Here is a 20,415-nt window from a genome sequence, read left to right as displayed (position 1 = left end):
AACGGGGCTGCAAGGGGCAAGGACAGCAGGCAGGGGCTGCGGGGGGGGCGGGGGACGGGGCCGCAAGGGGCGGGGACAGCGGGCAGGGGCGGGGGGGGTCCACCACCCCCTGCCCGGCACCACTCACCCCAGCCCAGGCAGAGGAAGCGTTTGCGGATGAGGCGGTTCCTGAGGCGGCCTGTCACGGCCATGTAGGACTGCCAGGCCTCGGTGAGCACCCAGCAGAAGGACGACAGGAAGAAGAAATGCAGGAAGGCGGCCACCAGCGTGCACACCACCTGGACAGGGCAGCTGGGTGGGTTAGGCGGGGCGGGTGCCCGGTCACCCGTTCCCAGGCCTGCCCCGGGGGAGGGGCTCGGTGAGGCTAGGAGAGGTCCAAGCCCGGGGTCCGCAGTGGTCATGTGGTCAGAGCCCCTGGCACAAAGCCACTGAAGGGTCACCTGGTCTACTGCCTCGAGGTGGCCTGTGGAACATCCGGTGTCCCTGCCCCCCCGGGGGGGGTGTGCCACTGGGTCCACAGACTGCCAAGGACAGAGACCTTCCTGGCCCCCTCATCCTCACCCATCTGGAGACACAGCACGTGCCCGCAGGAGCCCGCCCGAAGGCACTGCTGTGAGCCCATCTGCCCAGCAGGTGGTGAACTCGACCCCCAGGGAGGGCAAGTCACCCCCAAGGACGCATGGCTATACACAGACAAGACGACAGTCCGGGCCTCAGTGGCAGGCCGGGGGCGGCTCGAACCAGCCCATCTCGAAGTGCCAGTCCAGCCGGAGAACTCCAGACACCATGTCCCCACACCGAGGCCAGGGTCCAGCCGCAGTCAGAGGAGGAGAATGAAGGACTCCATGCGGCTCTAGAACTCTCCTCCCTAAGCTTCCCTGGGATCCTTTTGGGGTCCTCACCATCACCCCATCCCGCCTGGGTGCACTGGGATGTGCAGAGAAGGGCAGAGATCACATACCTTATTGCGGGTCTGGGTCTGCCCGATGAGGATGAGGGCATTGGAGGAGATGATAGACAAGCAAAAGTTGATGAGGATGACGGACCGCTCCGAGCGGATGTACCTATGGGACAGAGCGGGCTCAGTGCCCAACGGGGCCTCATCTCCACAGGCACTGGGGTCCTGTGGCCGTATCAAGACTAGAGCACTACCTTATCCCTGCAGACATTGCTGCTACTGCCACCATCACCTCCACCATCACCATTGCCTCCACCACCACATCACCATCATTGTCACCACTATTATCACCACCACCATCACCATAATCACCACCATCACCACCACCACCATCACCACCACTACCAACACCATCACCACCACCATCACCACCATCACCATCACCACCATCACCACCATCACCACCATCACCACAATCACCATCACCACCACCACCATCACCATAATCACCACCATCACCACCACCACCACCATCACCATAATCACCATCACCACCACCACCACCATAATCACCACCATCACCACCACCATCACCACCATCACCATAATCACCATCACCACCACCATCACCACCACTACCATCACCACCATCACCATCACCACCACTACCATCACCACCATCACCACCATCACCATCACCACCATCACCATCATCACCACCATCACCACCACTACCACCGCCAACATCACCACCATGATCGTCACCACCATCACCAACACCACCTGTTCCACTCCACCACATACTAAATTCTGGCACACAGTCAGGTGCCAGGGAGGGCCATGGGAAAACGCTAAGCACAGCCACCTGTTCCTTGTAGGGGTGGCTTATCCTTAGAACTGCTTCTCCTTTTTGTGCAAGATGCTCTCCCTGTCTTTGGATCTCTTGAACACAGCTCATTTCCAGGGTCTCAGTCTCTGCCTGCTCCTGGCTTTCACCCCAGCTGTCCCCCTAGCCCCCAGCCTTCCCACCCTGTCTGATCCCGACTTTGACACAGGAAGACAAAGTGGTTCTGAGGGTGGGCCTCAGAGCCTATGCCTGCACCAGCTCAGCCACATCCTGGCTGTGTAACACCAGGCAGGTGGCCCAACCCCTCTGTGCCTCAGTCTTCACGTCTGTGAGATGGATGGAGGGAACAGCACCTGCTGCTCGGAGCTGTGGCTCAGATTAAAGGGGCAGGATGCAGGAAGCATTAGCCACCATCCCTTTGGCTCCCGTTTCCCAGTGCAGCATCCCAGTGGCCTTGGGGGCTGAGATCCCACCAGGTGGTGAGCAGAGAGTACAGGGCTGCGCCTCAGGGGCCATGATGTGACCTTGGGCAGGTCACTTTTCCTCTGTGGGTCTCCATTTTCTCATGGGGACCATTGGGATGGGGTCCTGACTGTGGCTCACGGGGCAGGGACTTGGCCAGCAGAGCTCGGGAAGGAGGTGCTTTGAAAGCCATGGGCAAACCCCTCAGAACCGCAGCAGGCAGGGCTGGAGGGGCTGTCCCAGACCCCCTGCCCCAGAGGTCTCCAGAAACAGAAGCCTCCGGGGAGGGGCTGGGCAGGTGGGGGGCTGGGCGGTTTGGATCGGCTTCTGCCCTTGGGCAGGATGAGGAGGGGGAGCTGGGGAACACAGGCCACCTGCCCCCACTGACACATCGATCCCTCCTTGCTGGCCTCGGGGAGCAACATCAGTTCCACTGCCATGGGTGGGTGACCTTGATGCAGACTCCCTGTGCTAAACTTCTGCTCCGAGCAGCTGAAGGCAGGGCTCTGGGGGCAGGGAGGGGAGGCCCGTCCCGCAGGCACACACTCGCCCTCACACACCCCGACGCTGAGCCCATCCTGGCCGCGCGGGCCGGGCTCAGGCCTGCACGTGTACATACACGTCCCTCCCCCCAAGAGCAGGACACCGCTGCCTCACCCCAACCGGGCCTGGGGAGGCGGTCCGGGGGTCCTGTGATGAGGCCCTGTGGCCTGGGGGAGGGGAGTGAGGGGCAGGGGTGCGAGTAGAGGTTCTTGCCCTGAGATGCGACCCTGGGCTCAGAGAAGGCTGTGGCCTTGCACGCCCCCGTGGCAGGACACAGAAGGTGGGGCTCTGAGGTCCCAGGGTGGGGTGCTGGGCGGGGAGCCCACTCAGAGGGTAGGAGAAAGCGTGGCCACCTTCTGTGGGCAGCAGTGCAGGGCAGGAGCAGAAGGGCGCCCGTGCCCCACCCCGTCACTACCGTTCGGCGTCCAGGGAGCGGCACTCGGGCAGCGGCTGGGGGCTGTCGGAGAGGCAGGGGACAGAGGGGAGAGGGGGGCGGCGGCGCAGTCTGTCCGCGACAGCGGTGGGCAGGGGAAGATGGGCGGATGGCGCTGCTGACTGGGCGGGAGCTCTGGGCCAGCCCAGCCCCGTGGCCGCCCTCAGGGGAGAAGGGACGAGACCGAACCCCCCCCCCCCCGGCCCGCGCGTGGCCCCAGCGCCCGGCCCCACCTCCACACGGACACGTAGATGATGATGAGCATGAGCAGGGTGAGGGACGACACGCCGCAGCCCACGATGAGCGTCACCGACGGCGCCGCCACCTTCTCCATGTTCTGAGGGTTCCGGGGCAGAGAGACGGGAGTGAGGCCGGGGCGGTGCCGGGGGGGGGGGGAGCCCGCCCTCTCCACCGCGCCCCGCCCCGTGCCCCCTGCGGGCCTGTGCTTCTGGGGGGGCTGGGTCTGTGTGCACCCCCCGCCCGGTCACTGGTCTAATTAATCAGAGCCCCTGCCAAGCCGGGCGACGAACACCTTGTCTGCACTTCACGGACGCCCCCAATTCCAGGGGAGGACCATCTCCCCGTGTCACAGACAGGTCATGGGGTGCCAGCCCCACCTCAGGGACAGCTCTCCCAGGCTGCGTGCTTCCGGAATACCTGCCGAGAGCAGGACACGGGGCTTCCTGGAAGGGCCCTTCCGAGCCAGCTGCATCCGTCCGGCCTCCACTGCCTCAAAGCCAGTTCCCACTCCGAGCACCTGCTGCCCCACAGCCCCGCCAAGCACCCCTGTTCTCCACTCCTCCCTCGCCCTCCCTTCTGTTCCGCCAGATCCCTGCGCTGCACCCCTGCCCCCCGACCGGGCCCAGCCCCTCACGGCTCTTCTCCAGGCTTGGCCGGAGAATTCTGTAAAACGGCATTAGAGATCGCACCCCTGCTCTGCTCTGAGTGCCCCCTGCCCGTCCACCCCCTCCCCAACCCTCTGAACGCTCCAAAGGCCACTGGGCCCGGCCTGGCCCCCTTTCGCCTCCGTCGGGTGAGACGCCCTCCGGCGCTGCCGCCTCCTTGCTCCCGCCACTGCAGAGGTGGTCCCTCCACCCAGAACACCCTTCCCAGCTGCCATGCGGTGGTGCCTCTGGGTGGGGGGGCTCGGGCTGGACGATGGGCCCAGCCGCTCCCCACCATGTAGCCCTGAGCGCCAGCTGATCCCCGCTCACACGTGCGTCACGTGCTCAGGCCCTGCCGCTGCCTGACCCCCGCAGTCCACGCCGGGGGCCGCTGCACGGTGGGCAGGGCACGAGCACGAGGACAGCACGCACCTGCTGAGGAGGGAGCAAGGCTCCTGTGCAACGAAACCAAGGACACTCGGAGGGACTGATGGCGGTCTCTGCAGCCCCTCCCCAGCCTGCGGCCTCTGCGCTTGAGGGAGGAGGTGCTCTGCTGGGGACACGGGGCTTTCCAGGGGCTCCCTCACCCTAAAGGGGGCACTCCTGTCCCTGCTCCAAGTCTGACTAGGCTGACACCCTTCAGAGCAGCTCTCTGACCCCTGCTGACCCCGGCAGGCTGCCCAGGGAGACCCTCCCACTTCACCGGCTTCTGGAAGGCCCGGCCCAACTATCCTGCCCCGAACTGGCGCCTTCTACCTTCCTCAGGCCCCTAGAGTCAGGGCTCCTGAACGGGGTGCTCCACGGCCGTCCCACCTGCGCTGCTGCCCCCACCCACTGCCAGCGCGGTGCGCCAGCCATGCTGTGCCCTCCACCCACGTGCATGCTGTTCCTGTGGCATGGACTGCCCTTCCCTGCGCTGGAAACGCCCCCTCCTGGCCCCCAAGCCCTTCTGGGTGTTGCTGGGTTCCAGCCCGGGGCCCGCTGCTGGGGGCGACTTCCCGTCCCTGCGGCCCGGTGTCCTCCCATTCCTGAGCCCCCTCGGGCTCGGACACAGTCAGTGCAGTGCTAGATGAATGGAGGAGACAGGGAAGGCAGGCTCCGGGAGAAGGGAGAAAGTCAGCCAAGGTCGCCAAGCAGTCAGCGGTCCCTGGAGGCACGGCCCAGGGTGCGGCTCCGGCGCAAACTTGTGTTTCCACGCAGGGAGCTGGAGGACCTGGGGAAGCGGGGGCTCTGGGCTGCGGCCCGCACCCCTGAACTTGCTGGGTAACCTCGAAGCCCGGCTGGCCACGTGGGTCACGGGAGGCCGAGCAAGTGGCTCGCACCCGCTCCGTGGCTGGCTCTGGCCCCGACCTCTGTGGCCATCTGCCTCCATGTGCCCTCATTCGGCCTGGCAGCCACATGCCTGCCAGCTTGCCCACCTGCCCGCCCACTCTCTCCTCCTCTCCACCTGGCTCATCCGTCACTCCTGACAGCCCCGGCCCCGCAGGTTCTAGATGATGTGGGGAAGGGAGGGAAGACAGAATGAGTGGGCAGGGGTGCCAAGGAACGCTAGCTCTTGTTGGGAAGGTTGGAGTGGGGACCTCCAGGGCAAGAGATTGGCCCCAACCCACACAGAGCAAGAGGGCAGAAGCCAGCCGGCCTCCTGCCGGAGACCGGTTCCCTAGCCAAGTTTGGTGCCACCCCAGGGCCTTTGCACATGCTCCCCTCACTGCCCAGTGCTCTTCCTCTGACCTTCACACGGCTGGCTCTGGCTTCAGCTTAGATGTCAGCACCTCACAGAGACCCTCACGGAAGGTTCAATCTGAACCAGCCCCTCATCTCTCTGCCCCATCATCTTGCCTGGAGACTCCCCAGGGTACTGCCCCCCCCGCCCCACACCCAGGGATCCTCTCTGGTTGTCTCTACGGTTACCGTTAGTTTCTACTACCTAAACTCCCCACTTTCAATCCTCTCTTAAGCCCTCTACACATCCGATGCGTCCTAAACACAGATCTCCTCCTCCCCACGTCTGCTCTCCCGTTACTGCTCCAGCACCACCCATGGCTCACAGCTCCCAGGCAAACTGCCCTGACTCCCAGTCACACGCTGAGCCCTGACCCCGGTGAGGCTGGGGCTGCCCTTTCAGGTCCATCACAGCCACGCACACAGCAGCAGCAGCCGTGCCTCTCGGGCGCCACTACCCGCCAGGCTGTGCGCAGTGCTGTCATCACTCGCTGAGTTCAGTCCCACTGCAGCATGGACGCAGGCAGCATCGCCCCCTCACAGATGTGACTCAGAGCCATTACTCAACCTTCCAGCGGTCAGTGGCACAGCTGGGATCTGACACTCCGGGTCCACGCACAGCTCGGGCGGCAGTGAAGGGGGGACACCTGGGTCCATGCCCCTGCCTGGGATCTCATACCTCCCTGGCTCCTGGGGTGCGGCCACAGCACCCCATCTTCACCATCAACTCTTGGCCCTTGTCCTGGACTCCAGTCCCCTGTGGCCACTCCAGTCCCCAGGATTCCCGATGCCCCCACTTGCTCAGACCCAAATCCCCACCCCTGTCCAACCTCAGCCAGGGAAGAGGCAGGTGGCACCCCGTCTCGCCCCAGGCCCAGCCCACCTCTACCACCACCCCACTGCCGGCTGGGGTACTCTGCCCTCACTCCTGCTGGGATCCCTCCGAGACCCCAATCCCACTACCATCCTCTGTCACCGCCCCCCCAGCCACCCCACTCCCCACCGCTTTCGGGATGCAGCTCCATCTCTCCCTGGCACTGGCCTTGCACCCCGGCCCTGCCCTCTGAGCCCCACCTTGTCTCCCACTTGCTTTGTGCCTTCCTCACCTTCCCTGGCATGACTGTCACTCCTCTCTACTAAGCTCAGCCGGTGAACTCCTGTTCACCCCTCAGGGCCCCACTGTACAAGTCCTGCTCACGCTCCCCTCCTAAACCGCCCCCAGGGCAGGAAGGAAGCTGTCAGGGTGCCCCCAGAGCATCGGTCCCTCCACCCCGGGCTGCCGCCGGCCTGTCTGAATGCAGACCCCGTGCTCCTCCCGGGCAGCCCCTCACAGACTGCATGACAGCGGTCTCACCGTCGTGCTTGGGCCCTCCCACTCAGTGCCCCTGGGGTCAGCCCCAGAGCCGGCCAGGAAAGGAGAGGGCGGTGTGCACTTCGACGGCAGGCTGGCCGGCCGGCCCGCACCAGGTGGTCCTTCTGGCACTCTGGCTCTGAGCTCGCACCCGTGCCCGCAGAGGGGTCCCGGAATTCGGCCGGCCGACGACTATACCATCCCATGGATGAGGAGACCAAGGCTCCCAGCGGCCGGGCAGCTTGACTCTGGCCTCAGCTCCCCTTCTGGGATACGGGGAGGGGGTCCCACCTTCACGTACACTGACAGGGTGCAGGGGCCGACACCAGAAGCCCCCCAACTGCAGCTGCCGACCCCCCTACAAAACAAGACCTCAAACTCCTCACAAACCGAGACCTGCCCACCCTGGCACAGCGGCCTCCGAATGCTCGGCCCTGGCGGCACCCGGTGCAGGCCAGTCTCCTGGGAGAGGCCCTGGGCCCCAGGCCTCAGCTCCTGGTTTCACCAGCATCAGCCACCCGGCGCTCACCAAGCCCGGCCTCCGTGCCGGAGCTGACCTGGAGCTAAGCCCCTGACTGGGGGGCCACCTTCTCGGGAAGGCATGGCCTGCAGCACGCAGTGGCCCCCATGCTGCAGACCCTGGTTCAGCAGGGCCCCCTCACCTGGTCCGCCCCTCAGGCCCACCCTGAGTAACACACGACCACTGCCGTCCGACGGGGGAGGAGGCGGAAGTTCGGAGGGATGGAGCCCCAGGCTGGAGTCACGGTGTGTGTGGGACAAGCCTGCGTGTCAACCCTTGGCCACACTAACCCTGGGCACACACCCCACTCGGGAACACTCCCCTGCCCCTCGTCCTTCCTCCACACTCTGAAGGATGAGCACCCACCCGGGGACCCAGGCTGGGCCCTGCTCTGCTGGCTCTGGCCTCGCAGGGACTCAGGAAGCCCCCAGCCCCATTGGCTGCTCCCCTGTGCAGAAGAAGCCGGCTACTTTAGCACTGATGACCACCTATGCAGAAAGCCACCTCCTCCAGGGAGCCCCCAGGATGGCCCTGGCTGCTGCCTTCAGGGCCCTCCCCCAGAACCGACAACACCGATAGCCCTGTCACGGGGACAGTGGGATGAGGAAGAGTGCACTGGAGTCAGGGCCAAGAGCACAGACCCCTGTCCATCGACTTGCCCAAGACCTTGAGCAAGTCACCCTCCCCATGGCTCAGTTTCCCTACCTGTCAATGGAAAGTTTCAGTGGCAATGACCTCTAAGGTCCTGTTCAGCTCTGCCCCCATGGGGGACCCTGGTTGACAACACTGCCCTCCCTACCCATGTTCCACTGGGCAAAGAAATGGTGGGCAGAACGTTCTCAGAAAGGCTTGGAGCCATTTTTCACATCAAACCCAGGATTCCCTGAACGGAGAGCTGTGCTGCCCCCATTCAATGAGGGCCAGCTACCCCAACCATCCAGGAAAGCTGCATCCCTCTCCCCAGTCTGTCTTCCACATCTGCTGCTCAATGATCCTTCTATGCTGGGCCTGGACCCAGGGTCTCAGTGAGCGAAGACCCCAGCCCCTTTCCTTCCTTGGTGGGGGGAAGGGCGCTCAGTGGCTTGTGGGGGGGCTTCCTAGGACCCGTGAGTGGAGCTCAGCCCTGGACGAGACAGCCCATCAGTCCCAGCGGGCCAAGCCCAGCACCCAGGGCCCCAGCCCAGGAGCTGGCCCCAGATGCCGTTGCCATAGAAACCAGCAGCCCCCACAAGAATCACGGGAACAAAAAGGAGGCCCCTGAGATGATGGGGCCTTCCCCAGCAGATCTGTGGACCTGGGCCAGATCCAGCACCCTCAGCCACCCCAGGACACCGACCTGGGGACATGGCTGCCTCCAAAGACCAGGTTCCACTTGGGGAGGGTGGGAAAGGTCTCCCAGCAAGGTGGCAGCTCCTTCCCCTCCCTCTGCTTGGCAGGCCAGGGTCCTGTCCTCCAGCTCAGGGGAGCACGGACCAAGTGAAGGGGTATGCCAGCTCTGCCAGGCCAAGCCCTCCCCCAGTCCTCAAAAGACTGGGCCCAGCCTGCCTGGCTCCCCTGAGGATCCGTTCCCTCCAAGGTCCCAAGCCCCCAAGAAGAGTGGGGGAGACTCACCCATCGGTCCCTGGGGGAGGGGGGTGCACAGTCCCGGGGCTGGGGGCAGTCCCCAACTCCACACTGCCACCCGCCCAGCTCCCACCCACCCTCTCTAGCGGCCGGTCGGCCGCCAGGCCACGGGGGCGGCCAGGCGCACCGACCCGGGCAGGGGTGGGTCCAGCCCCTCCCGCGCCGGTCCTGCGCCGGAAGCGCCCACCCCGCGCCCCCCGCGTCCCCCGCGCGCGTCCCGGCCGGGGTCTCACCGCGTCGGCGCTGAGCTGGGCTAAGATGGCGAAGGTGGAGAGCCGGTCACAGAGGCAGCGCGTCCGGAGGGCGTCGAGGGGCACCGTGCGGCAGCCGCGCCACGACCAGGGCCCGAGCTGCGGGGGGGCGGGGGAGGAGGGCCTGGGGGGCGGGACACACGGGGTTGGTGGGGGGGACAGGGGCGGCGTGAGCGGCGGGCTGCCGGCCGCCAGGCCCCCTGTCCCCGCCGGCCCGCGCCCGCACCTGCGCCCGCAGCCGCGCACCCGCCCCGCCGCCGGCCCCCGGAGCCCCGCGCCCCATGGCCGCCGCCGAGCCACGGGAGAGCGAGTCGCGGGAGCGCGGGGCGCCAAGCCCTGGCCCCGCGCTCACGAGCGCCCCCCCGCCGCCGCGCCCCCAGCGCCGGAGCCCGAGCGGGAGCGGGAGCCGGAGCCGGAGCCCGCGCCGGAGCCCGCGCCGGAGCCGAGCCGAGCGGAGCCGGGGGCGGCGGGCGGGGCGGGGGCGCGCCGGGAGGGGTGCGGGGGGGGGGTGCCGCCTCCGCCCCGGAGCCGGGCGCCGCGCGGGTGACCTTGGGACCGCCCCCGCCCCCGCATCCACCTCCGCGGGCTGGTCGCCCCTGGCGTCCGCCTCCCCAGGCGGGGGACAGAACAGCCTTCCCCGCTGTCTAGAGAGCCATGATTGCGCCTTTCCATTTCAACGCCAGGACTGGAAGACTCCGCCGCTCCGCAAACCGGTGCCCGTGGATCCAAGTCCCCCACCCTGCACGGCCGACCGGCCTGTCCAGGAACTGAGGGGTGTCCAGCCACGCACATGGCCCTGCGCTGGGCCTGCCTCGTCTCAGCCTGCAGAGGGTGCCCATGGAGGGCCGCGAGGGGGGGTGCTGGGCCTGGGGGCTACTGGCTAGGGGTGTGGGGACGGGGCTCCAGGAGGTCTAAAGAGGCCAGATGGAAATCCTGCAGTTCGGCATCCACAGCTGGGAGTGGTCTTGTGAATCCAGGGCCACAAAAGGCCTGCCCTCTCCCCCAGATAACTCAGACCCCACGCCTCCTCTCGGGACTTCAGGGGAAAACTCCAGGTCTCTGCAGCAAGGGTCTTGCCAGGACCTGCCCTAGAATCAAGCTGCAGCTTCATGGCCTCTCAGCCCCAGCACAAGGAGGCTGCCGAGTGCCTTCCAGGGCCGGCACCAGGACTGCTTCACCCTAGCCCTTCTGCAGGCTTGGCAGATGGGGGCTGAGCAGCTCCCTGCCCAGTGCTCTCCCCACAGGAGCCCTGACCCGGCGCGCGCGTGCACACACACACACACACACACACCTGGGAGTGGCACTTCTGCTCAACACCTGGGTTTGCAAACGACCAGCTTTGGCCACCTCCTCACTGTGTCACCTCGGGAAGTCCCCTACCCTCACCGCTAGCTCCTGCTTCTTGAGTTCTGATGGGGAGGATGAAGTGAGCACACACCCGTGCGGCACCCTGCACGGTGCTTGTGTGCACGTGTGAGCATCTCCAGGAATGTTCAGGATCACCAGCTGCAGGGATCTGAGAGCCCCAGACGGGTTCTGTTGCATTGGAGATGTTACACAACCCCCGCTCTGAGCTTCAGGCCCCCGGGGAGAAGGGATATATTCTGGGCTGGGCCGGAAGCCCGGACATCCTTGCTCTTTTGATTCCCTTCCCTCAGGGAAGGACCTGCCCCCTTTATACAGAGGAGAAAAACTGGGGCCCAAGGGGGCTAGCCGAGGTCACAGTGGCAGCAAGGCAGAATTTCAAGGCCCAGGAGCCAGCCATAGGCTCTGCAGGGTGCAGGTTCTGCGGGGTGCATCGGGGCTCTGTGGCCCTGGAACTACCCCCCACCCCGTGCTCCAGCTGGCCTACTCTGTCTCTAGAGTTCAGGGGAAGAGAGCATGTCCCTCTCACAGGCACTGTGGCCTGATCGGGGCCCAAAGCTCCCTGATCGGGGAGCTCAAAGCTCCGTGTCAGGGGCCTTCCATAAATAAATGCGGAGGTAGCCAGAAGTCACAAAGGGGCACGGAGCGGAACCACAGTCAAAGCCTGGTAAGGTTCCACCAAAGACCCCTTCTCCTCTTCCTTCCTCCGGAGAAGGAAAGACCACTAACCGCAAACCAGAACCAGGACCAGGACCACGGAAGGAACTCAAAGGGAGTGTGGGGTCCTGGAGAGTCCTGAAACTGCAGGGATACCCCAGGTCCAGCCTGGTCCTCCCCACACCGTTGGCCAGAGGTTTATCAGGGCCTCGCTGGGGTGCCCTGGCGCACCCCAGCTCTCTCTCTCTCCATCCCCCAGCACCACGCAGGACAGGGACACAGAGCGCTAAGCCCTGGCCGACCCCAGTCCCCGCCACTGCCCTGTGTCCCCCCTCCCACCAGGAGTGCCCTGTCCTCATGCCCGGAGCTGTGTATGCGGCCGCCGCCCCACCTGCACAAGCTGCTGACCAGACGCTGAGCCAGCCAACGCGGCACAGACCAGAATATGCCGACAGCGCCCGCCCCGAGAAAGAGTCCTACAGACCACTCCTCTCTCAAGCTGACAGCTCGCCGGGGACATCAGCCCTGGAGCTGCTTGTAAGAGCAGGAGTCCGTGGCCAGCCAGTCCTGGGTTCAAATCACAGCTATGCTTCTCACCACTCAGGCATGGCCGCTGCCTCTGCTCCCTTCCTCTGAGCAAAGCAGGGGGTGGGGGCATCCTGAACCCGGCTCTCCTGCCTGGGAGGACAGGAGGGGACGGCACCCTGAGGCCTGGGGGGAGGGGAGCCAGGCTGGCCAGGGCCGGCAGCCTGGTCAGTTTCCAGCCAGCGTTGGCGGGTCTGCAGGGCGCCAGGCTGAGAGCTGCAGGCCACCTCCTGGGAGAATGCCAGCCCAGGCTGGTGGCCGGCCCCGCAGGGCTCCTGAGGAGGACGCTAATCAGCTTATTGACCTCCCAGAGCAGGGGATGGACAGGGGGGCTGCTGCCCAATTTGCCTGCCCTGCAGCCTCAGGCCACAAAGGGCACAGGAAAGCGTCCACCCCTGGGCCAGAGAACTGGCTGCTCGGGCTGGCAGTCCCAGAGGCAGGCAGCTGGTGGTCACTCTGGAAGGTGCCTGCCTGGACCTGCACCGAGGGGGCGGGGGCTCACCGTGACCCTGCAGGACTGCAGTGCGGGCGCCCTTGGCCCCACCTCTCCCTGACTCCCACAGGCTGCTGTCGCCCGTGTCAGGGGAGCACGCTCGGGCGCCGGACACGCAGCACAGGGACCGGGACCCTCTCCTTGCTCCCTCCCACACCTCAGTGATAACGGCTTCCGGCTTCTGGTGCATTTTGTCACTGAAGCTTGGCAATAGCCCTCAGCTCCACTGTTGTAGATAAAGCAACGGAGGCTCAGAGAGGGGGTTACTCTTGCCCAAGGCCACACAGCAAGACAGCAGCAGGGCCAGCAGATAAGCACCCGTCCTTATCTGACACCTGCTCCCGGCTTACAACCTCTGGACCACTGGATTCTGAAGAACAGACCTGAAAGGGATCCGCAAGGATAACCTGAGACACGGAGCAGAGAGAGGTGACCTGCCTGAGCGTCCCTCCCCACCCTCCACCCCCCAGGGCCAGGGAAAGAGCTCAGTCCATGCAGGGGGCTCAGGTGGTTAGCCAAGCCTCCCGGCTGTGCTGCACATCAGCCAAGGACTGACGGGCTGCAGGACAGGCGGACTGGTGGGCCCTGACCCGAGCACGCCCGTTGGCATCTTACGCACCCCCTGAGCTGGGAAAGGCCAGGGAAGTCTCAGTCCTTTCAGGAAAACCTCTAGGATGCATCCTCTTATACCCCAACATCTGGAAGTTTCCCCACATCTGACCGAAGTCCTCCCTGCTCCAGGGACACCGGTCCCCATCTCTGCAACACAGACAGGTCACTCTCTCCTCTTGTGCACAGCAACAGCACTGGGAGACCATTTGCTGCCTCTCGTCTGAGCTTCCGAAACTTGGAATATCTGGGTCATGGAGCCAGCCCCCCACCTCCCCGAGCCCAGGCCTGAGGAATCTGGGTCATGACACCTGCTCTTCCTCCCTCACTAGGTCCAGGGCGAGAGAAGGAGCCCGGCCAGGGGCACCTGCCAGGACCAGGAGGGCAGGGGGACCCAGGGGTTAGAGCGGGAGTCCCGCCCTGCTGAAGTTGAGGGGAGGCTGAGGGGGCCCCTGGACCCCCCAGATCAGGGCTCCCATAAAAGGGCCGGGCCTCCCCCATCAGACCAGGGCTCCCAGGGCAGAGCCATGCCTCACTGACCACACCACCTGACCTGCTGGGAGTCCAGGCTGGCTCGCCTCCAGGCCACCACGGGCTCCCCAGTGAGGCCGTCCCTGACCCACAGCCTCCATCTTTGGGGTCCTCCCACCGTACATTCTGCTCTGCTCACGGCTTCAGGGTCCTCTCCTGCACCCTCCTCTGGAAGGGCAGGACCAGGCCCAGCCTGCTCGCCTTGGTGCCAGCACACCAGTGGGGCACTAGCCCAGACTGGGCAGCCAGCCCCTCTGCCCCTCTAAACTTCCACCACGATCGGAACCTCGACACCTCCGCCCTTGCTCCCCCCCACACCTACAGCCGACCAGGCAGCAGCTCCAACTGGCCTCCTTGCATAAGGCCCCAAAAGTCTGACTGCTGCTCACCCCTCTATGGCACTAACCTGCTGGGACCCCCACCAAGTCTGCTGCCCCACCAGCCTACACCCGTCCTCCCAGGAGGTGCCAGGAAACGTGCCAGGACTTGTCGTCCTCTGCTCAGACTTCCCACGGCCCCCTCCTCACGGAGAGACCCCCAGGGCCCCAGGAACCCGTCCAGCCTCCCTGACCTGACCTCACCACTCTGCCCCTCAAGGGCTCCCCTTTGGCCACATTCAGGCTGCGGACCCCAGCTCCCAGTACAAACCCCCACCTTATCTCCCACTTTGCACTCAGTGTAGGGCCGCAGCCTGTCCCCATGTCCCAGGCAAGAGCAGCTCAGAGAAGACAAGCTGGCTGCCATCAGCCATGGGCCTGGTCCCCAGCCTGGCTCAGGCAGTGCCACCAAGGCACCTCCCTGCGGCCCAGGGTGGGTGGGAGCCACGGAGCTTCAGAGACCCTGGGAGGAGGCTCAGCCCGTGGCACCCCTGCCCCCCACCACCTGGCCAGTGCCCAGCCCAAGAAGGGGGAACTGGTTCCACTCCGGGCAGATTCCTTCCCAGCCGCTGGGCGCTGCCTCCCCTGTGATGTGGGCACAAATCCTCAGCCGGCACACTGTTGAGGGGGACATGGGGACGCACTGCCCATGGGCCCGGCACGCTCGTGGTATATCAGGGGACAGTAGCACAGAGGGTGCATTGAGCGCCGCCCCCCCGTCCACCCGTCCACCCACCGAACCAGGGCATTCGCTGCACTCACGATGCCTCCTGCCGGCCCACGAAGCGGCTCTATTACGGGACCAGAACCGTCAGGGTCCCCGGGGTTTGATGGGCTACTTCCCACTGGAGTGTGAATGACTCATAGGTAGCCTCCCACGCAACAGAAAAAAGCCGGAGTGGGCACAGCACACCCCAATGGGGAACCGGGAGCGGGCAGAGTGTCTCTGCAGGCAGGGTTTCTAGAGGCCCCTCAAAACTTTCCAGCCTGGTCTTCAAGATCCTCAATGGGCTGGCCTCCGCTTGTGCTCCCCAAATCCATCACCCTAGGCAGAGGCCCTGCTAAACCACACTTCGTCCGTCAGGAGGCCCACCTCCCACCTCCGCCTATTGACTTCTGAGCCATAAATCAAGGTTTGTGCTGAGTCTCCTCTTCCAGGGAGCCTGCCTGGATAGCCTGTCAATTCCTGAGCATTGCACCAGGCCCCTCCATCAGGTCCTGCCCTGCTTCTGTGCCGGGACCCCTCTCCCTGGGTCCTACCTCACCCAGCAGCCAGAGCTCATCAGAACTCCCAGGCTCCCTTGGCCCTGCTGGACCCGCCTGCACACACCAGCCCAGATGGAACCACTGGTGACCCAGAACACAGGCGCCGTGTTCTGCTTCCAGGCCTTGATCTTGGCCAGTGCCTCTGACCACATGCCCTCCTGTCCCCTGGCTGACTCACCTGGTCCTTCAGGGTTCCCCAGAGCCACTGCCACCCCTGGGAAGCCTCCCTGAGCTCCCCTCTGTGCCCAGACCTCAGCTGGCCACCAGCTCGTGAGACCCCCCGCAGGGCAGGTCGTGTCTGCTTCCCCACGGCTTGGCCCAGGTCAGCTCCACCCTATCTTGGTTCAGGGCCTGGGGGCAACACCTGTCGTCCCGAGGGGACCCTGATGTCTGTGACCTGTGGACCTTGGGGGTGGGACACCTGCCTGACTCGGGTCTTGCTAAGCGAGCTGCCTGGTGGGCCCCGCGCCCCTTCAGGCCTGCGTTCCTGCTCGTGGGGCTGGCTCTCCCGGTGCGGACAGGGTCTGAGCGTCGTGACTCCATGCCTGGAGGCTCCGTGGCTCCTCGCGTTGCTCACCGTGCCTACAGCCAGCCTCCTCGCTCCCACCTGGCGCCAGCCACACTCTGAGTCAGCGCTTCCAGCCGCAGGCCTGTCCCCGCCTGGAAACCTGGCCCTCCCCGTGGTCCGGGCTCTTGTCCTCACCCCCTCCACCCCCCTGGGCAGACCAGGGCCCCCGGGGAGAGGGTGGGACCTGGGCCCCCCCAGCCCTGCAAGAAAGTGATCTGACGTGGGAGGGCCGGGATCCTGCTGACCCCGCTCCACCCACTAACCCCTCCCAGCTCAGAGGCCTGCACCCTTGGGACCCTACCTGAGCCCATCACCCCACTTGGAACTTCCCGCGGTACCCCTCCGGCCAACTCTGCCCATCCTGTCACCCACCCCTGCCGACTGGGGGGCCACTGCCTCGACGCCCTCACACCCTCCGCGGGTGCGCTCACTGATCTGCTCAGGAAGCACCTCCCCAGCCTGCCTCCGTCCCCTGACTCTAACTGATCCCAAACCTGGCCACCCGCCACAGCCAGCCCAGCCCGTTCACCTCCAAGAGGCCCTCCCAGTTGCCACAGCCTTCCCGGCCTCACTCTGCTCTCCCACTCTGTCTTCTCCGCTCTGGGGGGCATCTGACGCTGACTGCTGTGGTCTGGCTCACCGCCCGCGCCGTGGCTGTGCTCCCTCGGAGCTCAGCCCGCCACCACACCGCCTCCCCTGTCGCCACTACCTGCACCCTCACAGCCGCCCCTGAAGCCACCAAGGTCAAGACAATGTCACCACCGACAATACCATCGACGCCCCAACAACGTACCCATTGCTGCCACCGCCATGACGTTATCAGCAACGCCACTACCAGCGCCACCGCGCTACTCCATCCATATCACCGCCACCACCAACACCCCCATAAGAATGACGTAATCACGTAATCGCACCAGCACCGACCGGCAGCACCCTCACCACATCCGCGCCGTCAGTCACACACCCGGTGCCACTGCCATCACCACTGTCACACCCGTCACGGCACCAACACCATCCACTGCACGATTGCCGCCACAGCATCGACAGCACCGTCCCACCATCGCGGTGCCTTCACGGTCACTGGCGTCACCGCCACTGTGAGTGTCCTGACCGTGGCCACTCACCTGCTCAGAACCAGCACCGTGACCATCGCCAGGACTGATGCCGGCTTTCACCAGCGAGCACTCCTCAGTGCCCGCCGTGCCTGGGGCGCTGTGTAGACGGAACCTGTCTTACAGAAGGTCCCGCGTCACCCATGACAGAATGCACGCAGGTAGCCACACCGTCACCACTGCCTGCCACACCCCTGACCGCCACCCCACCTTCCAGACATCTCACAGTTCGCCTGACTCCTAGAGGCCCAGAGATTCGGGGACCCTCCAGGTCATCCCACCATGCTTCCTGCCGCCTCGGTACTGAGGCTTAGAGGGGAGGATGGGCAGCCGCAGTCCCTCTGGCCTCGCTGACCCCTGGGGAGTCCTTCCTGCGTCTGCTCCACGTCGCGCCCTCCCACAAGCCGCATCACCTCCCTGCAGATGAGCGTCACTGGTCCCCAGTGCCACCTGCAGGGGCACAAGGCCCCCGGCTGCCTGGGGAGTGGGATGAAGGCCTTCTGCCTCAGAAAATGAGTAGTCGCACCCGCAGCAGAGGGAAGCAAGCGTCTCAAGGGAGGAAATCACCACACGCCCCTCAAGTCCAGCCCTCGGACCCCTGCCTCAGCCCCTTTGCACGTGCTGCGCTTGGGCCCAGAGGGCCTCTGCTGCCTGCCTCCCAGTGGGCTCCAGCTGGGGAACCAGGAAGCCTCTCCCCAGCCCGTGTTGGCCCCTCACCCTGGGCCCCGAGGCAGGTGCTTTCCCCACCGGGCACGGTGCAGGCCAGCGAGGGGACTTCTCCCACAAGCTTCCTGGAGGAGGGGCAAGGATGGCGCCTACTTGCTGACCATTGCCCGCTCCATGGCCTGTACTCGACACACATCACCTCATTTCAGCACTGCAGCAACCTAGTTTTACAGATGTGGAAACTGAGTCTCAAGAAGGCAAAAGGGCTCGCCCACAGTGACCCTGTTAGTAAGGAACGGGGCCAAGATTTGAGGCCAGGCCGGCTGCAGGTAGAGCCCTGCACCTCCCACCTGCTCAGCCACCGGCTCATGGCAAGGCCCGGGGCGGGCACTCCGGACATGCAGGCCTGGCCTTGGAGAGAGAGGGGTGGACGACAATTCCAGGATCGCGTGGGCAAAGGCCCAGCAGCCTGTGGTGTGGGCTGGGCCTGGGAGGCAGTGGGCAGCAAGGCTCCCGGGAGAACGGGGACAGAGGCAGGACAGGGTCTGAGCGGGCGGGCCGGGCAGGGCTGTCCCTGCAGGAACAGATGTCCGTGCACAGCTCAGCCCTCCTCCTAGGGGGATGAAGTGGAGCCGAAGTGCTGGTGGGGTGAGCACGCCCTATGGGTGGGCACCACGACGAATGCAGAGTGCCGGCACGGTGCCCATGGAAGGACAGACGGACGGGTGAATGGGACCCCTGCCGGCATCCTAAAGCAACTCTGTGTGCTGCCCAGACAGACCCTGCTGTGCCCCCGTGCACCCCTTCCTGCACTAACACAGCCCAACAAAACCGCTGCTCCCCCTTCACCCCGGGGCAGCCCCCTAGCCCCTCCTCCCCCTCCCCCATTTCCTGGCACCGCCCAGCGTCCTAGCGCCCAGCACTGGTTTCCCTGTGGGTCCACCCCCTCCTCCCTGAGGGCAACTCCAGCTCCTCTTCCTTGCCTGCCCCCCTCCCCAAGCCAGAGCCTGGCACAGGCTCACGCGGCAGAGCCCGTGGGCTGGGGGTGCTGCCGGTGGGGTGCGGGTGCTGATGGCCCCGGCCCAGCCCAGTCCAAGCCCCTCTTCCAAGGCCTCTGGCCGCTCGGCCCCATGACCAAGGACAAGCAACACAGCTGACTCAGTCTGCACCCACAGCCACCCTGTCCATCTCCCACCCCACGGGCGTCCCCCGACACCGAGCCGGTCCCACGCCACCCGGCGCCCGTCCCACTCTGCCAGCGGATCTCGAGAGCTCAGGGGCCTCCCCTCCCTGACCCTAGTGTCTCCGTGGACGCCAAGCTCCCAGGGCCACATCCCCGCCCACCTGCGGGTGTGGAGATGCCAGAGGACAGACGCAGGGGCACCTGCTCACAGCTGGACACACAGCACCAGGAGGCCCGTGTGCCCCGACGCTCCATCCAGGGAAGGCCCCCACCCCCAGATGCGCCCTCCGCACCAACACGCCCAGGCCCTGTGCACATCTCTGACACCCCACCGTGCTCTTGGCCAGACCACCCCCCTTCCTCTGCCGAAGCCCCCTCTCCAGACCTGCCCCCCAGGCCTGTCACCGGCCAGGAGCGGCTGGCGTGCTTTTCCAGCAGAGTAAGAGGGGAGAGCAGGGGAGAGGGTCAGGGGAGGGGTGGGCGGTGGGGCCGGGGCCAGCTCTGGGCCACAACTGGCAGTGCCATCCTCTGCCTGGGAGGAGCCCGGTGGGGGCTGGGGGGCTGGTGACACCTTCCCAGACTGGGTGCTGGTGGGCACTTGTCCATTGTACAGTCAGGGAGACTGAGGCCAGGGCTTGCACGGCCAGCGTGAGCAGAGCCAGGGATTCCTGACCTGGAGCGAGGGGCTCTCCTAACCAGCCAAGTGTGGCTAGAGGACCCACACAGACATATCTCCCCCCCCCCCAGCCTGGGGACACACCAGGCCAAGCGGGCACTCCAGTGAGGACAACTTGGAGCCATGTCCAGGGCAGACTCACCTTCCTTGGCCCCCACCCTCCTGGGGAACCCCTCCCATCCCAAATGTGAGTGGTGAGGGGGTGAGCTCACCCTGGTGGATACCCTGCTGGGTGGGTGGCATGGGGGCACCTCAACAGTGGGACCCTGTCACCGAGTTCAGACCCCACTGGGCAGACTGGATGCAGGGAAGGAGTGAACGGGTAAATCCCCAGTCCCCTGAGGATGAGGGGCCCCCTCAAATGGGACATAGTCCAGTGGTCTCTGTTCACCTCCTGGGGGCTCACTGTGTGTCCCTGTCAGGGGAGATGCATGGACAGTGGACAAGACCCACGCCCTGCCCTGGGGCCCCCATTCTGCAGGGGGAGGGGCACACAGGAGGCAGGAAACACACGAATGCACAGACTTCTTGCTCATTGGGGTCTGAGCTGGAAGGAGGGGACAGAACTGTGGGTGCAGGAAAGCGGGCTGGAAGGCCTCTCAGAGCAGGTGGTATTTGAGGCCTCCGCAGAATTGGGCACAGGGGACAGGCACAGATGGGCCAAGCGCCCCGCTGTCCTGAGGGGGGCGGCAGCGAGGGGGACTATGGGGTGGAGGCAGTGGCTGGGGGAGCCGGGCTGTCAGCCAGGAAGCGGGGGGGAGGGGGGGGTGCCATGACCTCGTGACCTGTCTGC

The 20,415-nt window shown here is 65.5% G+C and overlaps 1 protein-coding gene across 1 annotated transcript in view; it reads right to left on the bottom strand.

Moving 5' to 3' along the window:
* ADGRB1 (adhesion G protein-coupled receptor B1) overlaps positions 1-20,415 on the bottom strand; it is a 74,325-nt gene that overhangs the window by 21,705 nt on the left and 32,205 nt on the right. Inside the window, exons 17-20 of the mRNA XM_040625641.1 lie at positions 9,517-9,658; positions 3,417-3,520; positions 962-1,064; positions 128-278 (exon numbers count right to left, since the gene is read on the bottom strand). Of these exons, the coding sequence (XP_040481575.1) occupies positions 128-278; positions 962-1,064; positions 3,417-3,520; positions 9,517-9,658 (500 nt within the window). The remainder of the gene's footprint in view (positions 1-127; positions 279-961; positions 1,065-3,416; positions 3,521-9,516; positions 9,659-20,415) is intronic.

This window comes from Ursus maritimus, unplaced genomic scaffold (genome assembly GCF_017311325.1).
Source record: "Ursus maritimus isolate PB19 unplaced genomic scaffold, ASM1731132v1 scaffold_9, whole genome shotgun sequence".
Classification (NCBI taxonomy): domain Eukaryota; kingdom Metazoa; phylum Chordata; class Mammalia; order Carnivora; family Ursidae; genus Ursus; species Ursus maritimus.
This window is presented reverse-complemented; position numbering and strand designations above follow the sequence as displayed.